Source organism: Apium graveolens, chromosome 6, assembly GCF_009905375.1.
Source record: "Apium graveolens cultivar Ventura chromosome 6, ASM990537v1, whole genome shotgun sequence".
In the NCBI taxonomy this organism is placed as follows: domain Eukaryota; kingdom Viridiplantae; phylum Streptophyta; class Magnoliopsida; order Apiales; family Apiaceae; genus Apium; species Apium graveolens.
Window position 1 is genome coordinate 129,364,037 of NC_133652.1, and position 5,217 is coordinate 129,369,253.

Here is a 5,217-nt window from a genome sequence, read left to right on the forward strand (position 1 = left end):
AGAGAACTAGAGATATCGACAAGTCAAATCCTCATGTAGACAGCTAAAGATATCGACAAGTCAAAAAGTTTATGTAGAGAACTGGAGATATCGACAAGTCGTTCTACTTATAGAGAACTGGAGACCTCGACAAGTCAAAAACCTATGTAGAGAACTTGAGTTATCGATAAGTCATCGTACTTATCGATATGTGACATCTTTACACAACAAAAGTGATCTCGACAAAAAACTTCAGAATTTAGAACACAGACAACTTGAAGATCCAAGATTATCAGTCAACAAACAATTCTATCATTGAATTGGAAAGCCTACAAATGCAGTTTGAAGAAATACAAGATCAAGGGTCAAGATGAACTGGACAAAGGAGGGTCACAGACCTAGTAGATTCTGCATAGATATGCTAACACTAGAAATGGAAATAGACAAAGAAGTTTAAAAAAATGTGTTAGTCTATTTTACTGCAAGTTATGTAAACCGTGCATGGTGATCTATAAGACATTTCACGCGTCCTTTGTTTAGTTGTAACAAACATATCTAGAAAAATCTTGTAATTCTCTCAAGAAAAGTAGTTGAGTTCTTATTTTCAAGAACGCAGATTTGTAGCAAGAAAAATATGATTTAATACAAATCAACTGAGTTTTTGATAAATTGCTTGTGTCTGCATCTAGTATTTTATCACTACAAATTCATTCAAATGTTTTGTTCCATAAGTCAAAAACCATCACAGAATAAATAAAAATCAAGAAAACACATTCACCCACTCTGTGTTGCACTTCATACCTAATAGTTGTAATACTAATATTTTTGTTATATAATATTGTATATGAGTTTTTGAAGTATTTAAAAAAAATTATTGATGTCTTGATAATTACTACTTCCATTCACTTGTCATACTAATGTTATTGTCATATAAACCTTGTATATTTTTATTTGTTGTGCATATTTTTATTCTAGTGACTACCTCGATTACTGCCTTATGATGAAGATGCCACTTGTCGCCTCACTTCTTGCCTTTAATTTAGTGATGTTCCCCTCACCATGCCCTTATCTAGAGAGATATGGCTTTGCAACAAAGCTGATCATGTTTTACTTATATGTTCCTACCTTAGGTGGACCGTTTGAATGTTGCCAGGATATTAAACTTGCAGTTCAAGTACTTTTAGTTTTGCCATAGAAACCATAACGGCGTAACACAAAATTTTGTTGATATTAGGAAGAAGCGGCTCTTTTATAATCGTAATCGCCTCTATATATTTTTCCCTGCTATGTCATTTATAATAGACTTTACATAATCTGGTCATTAGACAACTCTAATGCCCCAAAAGTAATTCACGAGGGTGTAGTTATGTATAACTCATCCATCAAGACCCAATGTGTTTGAGCTCTTTTGGTGTTTGCAGCCACTGATCCACTTGTCGAGCCATAGAGGACATTTATGCGAAGCTTTTTCTGTTAGAAAGAATTAATGCTGAAATTATTAAATCAGGAACGAGCAAGTCAAAATGTTGCGAGAAGAAGCATGAACAACTTACATCATTTTTTCTACTATACCATCCGTAGTCGGGGGATATCCAGGAACAGGTGATTTGACATCAACACAAGTATACCAGATGTCTTTACAATTAAGTGCATATTTATATCAAAATCATTGCAAAGTGTTTACATCTATAGATTTGGAAATATGGCGGTGACATAATGTTCTGACAAATTAGTTCACTTATCATATTGTGATCAACGCTCATATTTATATATATTGTAAAAGTGTGACTCCTACCCATACCAATTAAACATTTTTAATGTTCCTTTATTTTTAACTCAAGACACGCTCTTTACTTTAAAGTGGAATCTTTGTTAATTGTTAGATTGATTTCGTAATATATTATAATTTTTCATGCATTGATTGAATCCTAGCTCTTCATGGATTAAATGAATTTTCAAGTGATATATTATGGTAGAGCTCTTCATGCTAAACAGTTTTTGAGCTTTGATATATTGTTTTCAGATTAGATTTGGTATAACTAGGTGACATATATTGTTAGAGTACATTTGTTTTTTGTTTTGATTTATGTAGAGTAACTTAGAAAAGTGTTTAACTTATTTACGTGAACATTCCTTGTTTCTTAATATCTTTTGATTAATGACTGGTGATGGCAAGGATATATATAAGCAATGCGGTGGGCGCAAGCTGTTCAGCTCACTAAAAATAACATTTCTTATCATATAAATTATTTATGTAAATAGTCAAATATTTTGTTATTTAAAAAGCGATAACTCTTTTTGATTATATATGTGATATTCATACCAAAAGAATACTGCTTCATTTCTTAATAATGATTACTTGGGACGACTCTAGAAAGAACGAAATCAATGAACAAAGGCCTTTTGACAATAAATATAATCAAGAGGCGGTGAGATTGATGATTGGAAATCAGAAGCTGAGAAAGAGAATGTATTTGTGTTAAGTGCCAAATTGGTTCCGTCTTGTGAGTTGCTGCTTGGGGCTGATTTTGACCTGTTGTGGGACTATACACCTTTTTCCTGAGACTGCATCTCTTGTATTATTGACATGCTATCGCTAATGCTTTAAGTGTGCATTCAAACTTTTTGAGGATTCCTCCGACCATTGGGTTGTATGTAATAGGATTACCACCACTTTTTTTAGTTCCTACTCTTTAGAATTTAGAAAGTGAATGTATTTCAAAGTAGAATAAGACTTCAATTATAAACCAGATCGATTGTTACTCCCTGCATAGCAGCAGGAGTTCTCCTTGGAAAAGATACTACCCGACCATAAGCGAGAGCCTCGAGCAAGGCTATATGCATGACCGAGTTTGAATTGAACTCTGTAATGCTTGAAGAACAACCAAGCACCTGTAATGCTTGAAGAACAACCAAGCACGCTATTTTTGGGCTTAATGACCTTTTGAAGCTAAAATGACCTTTTGAAACTCAAGATTTGCACCAATATATCCATTGCCCCCTGAAGTACAAAAGTTTTTCTTTTTGACTCTGAAGTATTGAAAACGTACCTTTTTAACCCCGGGCCGGGAAAAAATTGAAGGACTAGGAAAAAAACCCGGTGTAACTCAGGCGGTCTAAAGTTTAAAAGGTACGTTTTCAGTATTTCATGGGGAAAAAAGGAACGTTTTTGTACTTTAGGGGTCGATGGGTATATTGGTGCAAACCTTGAGATTTAAAAGGTTATTAAGCCAGTTTTTATGAGAACATACTGCCATCTTCTCTGCATGATCCAGCTTGAGGCTTCTATAATGCTGATGATCCATGCAACTTCAGACTGAACACTGCCAAGGCAACACATAGTAAAAGCCTCGGTCACCTGATCATTGTGGTCACATGACATACCTTTTTATTAGCCTCATTTGTTGCAACAACCATCTTGCTCTATTTTATAGAAAATATTTATTTTGTCAAAAGACCAATGCATTATGAAAAAAAATGACCCTCCACTTTTAGCAGGAGGGGAAGTACATAATGAAGTTGTTAATTATATTGATGTAAATAAGTTGACTCTTATGTCTTGTATTGAAACTAAAGTCAAGCTTTCTAATAGTTCTAGTGTCTCTAAACGTATTAAACATAATTGGTGTTGGTTGTTTGACTATGAACACCGTGAGTTAGGTCATATTTGGGTAGATTGGGACCCTAATTGCTGGATTATTACTCTGTTGGTTAAAACTGCTCAACATATTACTTGTCATGTTACTTTCATCGAAAAGCAGATTCACTTTACTGTCTCTTTTGTTTATGTACTTAATAAGCCTCATAAGCGAGTTCCACTTTGGGAGAGCTTGCATAATTTTAGCAGAACGGTGTCTGGGCCTTGGGCTATTTGTGGTGATTTAAACTGTATCTTGAGCATTTCTGAAGTTACAGGGGGCCGAATGCATTGAACTCCTGACATGCAGAACATCCACGATTGTGTTTTTGATTGTGGCCTTCAACATCTACGCACTTTAGGTCCTTTGTTCACCTGGTACAACAAAAGGGCAAAAAATTTGATTGAGAAGCGTCTTGATCGAATGCTTGGAAATGGTGCTTGGATTTCTAAATTTGCTGAGGGTTTTGTTCATGTCATGCCTCAAGAAATTATGGATAACTCCACTCTTTTACACTCAGTGCCTATGCAGCTTGAGAAAATTCACAAGAGTTTTCAATTCTTCAATTTTATGTGTGAGCTTGAAAGCTTTCAGGATGTTGTTCGCACCTCTTGGGATAAGCCTTGGTATGGGGACCCTATGGCCATTCTTTGTAAGCGTCTCCGTAATGTTAAGGATGCTTTGATCAAGCTCAACAAAGCAAATGGTAATCTACACAACAAGATGCATGGAGCTAGGCAAAATTTAGCTGACATTCGGGAACGTCTCTCACATAATTCTACTGCTCAGTTGCTGGATTTAGAGAAGAGTGCTTGCAAAGACATAGAGTCCTGCCTCCTTCAGGAAGAGGCTTTTCTTCAACAAAAATCCAGAGTTAAGTGGCTCTCTTCAGGGGATGGTAATAACAGTTTCTTTCATAAAAAAATGTTGTCTAACTGAAATTTGAATAAAATTCTTGCTTTACAAGACAATAATGGTACCATTGTTTTTGGGCACCGTGCTGCTTCTCAAGTTGCAGTTGATTACTTTACATCTAACCTTGCCACCTCATCTGTGCACACTGATTGTGACCTCTCTCAACTAGATTTTAATCAAGTTACTGAGGCACACATTCGTACGCTGAAGGCCCCATTTACTAGCGACCTAATATATTCTACTTTGAAGCGAACGAAGAAAAATATAGCATTATGGCCTGATGTTGGTCTGATGTGTTAGGTCACACAACACTGTAGAAGGGGGTTGAATACAGTGTAGAATACAATCAAATCGATTTCGAACTCAAGTAACAGTAAACAGATATATTCGATATAATAAACTCTATTACAATGGAACTGTTCTCTCTCAGTGATGAACAAATATCATGAGAGCTGCTAGGTTACAATGTATGATCTTCTCGATAATGATAATACATATAGTGTAAACCTATGTCTGTGTTTATATAGTACACAGTTATAAGATAACTTCTAATTGATATAGAATATAATTTTGTCTCCTAAAATATATCAGTCAGATATCTTATACAATTCTTTAAGTCCTCTAACTCTTTTCATGCATATCTTCTTTTTGTATTAGTCTCGAAAATCAGCTTCCTTCCTTAACT

General features: G+C 35.1%; 1 protein-coding gene across 1 annotated transcript; it reads left to right on the top strand.

Annotated features, from left to right (window-relative positions):
* Nucleotides 1-3,446: 3,446 nt before the first annotated feature.
* On the top strand, nt 3,447-4,832 carry LOC141665443 (uncharacterized). The gene is made up of 3 exons (XM_074471426.1): nt 3,447-3,867; nt 3,979-4,515; nt 4,585-4,832. The coding sequence occupies exons 1-3, from the start codon at nt 3,447-3,449 to the stop codon at nt 4,830-4,832; spliced, it is 1,206 nt and encodes a 401-aa protein (XP_074327527.1).
* The last annotated feature ends 385 nt before the right edge of the window (nt 4,833-5,217 follow it).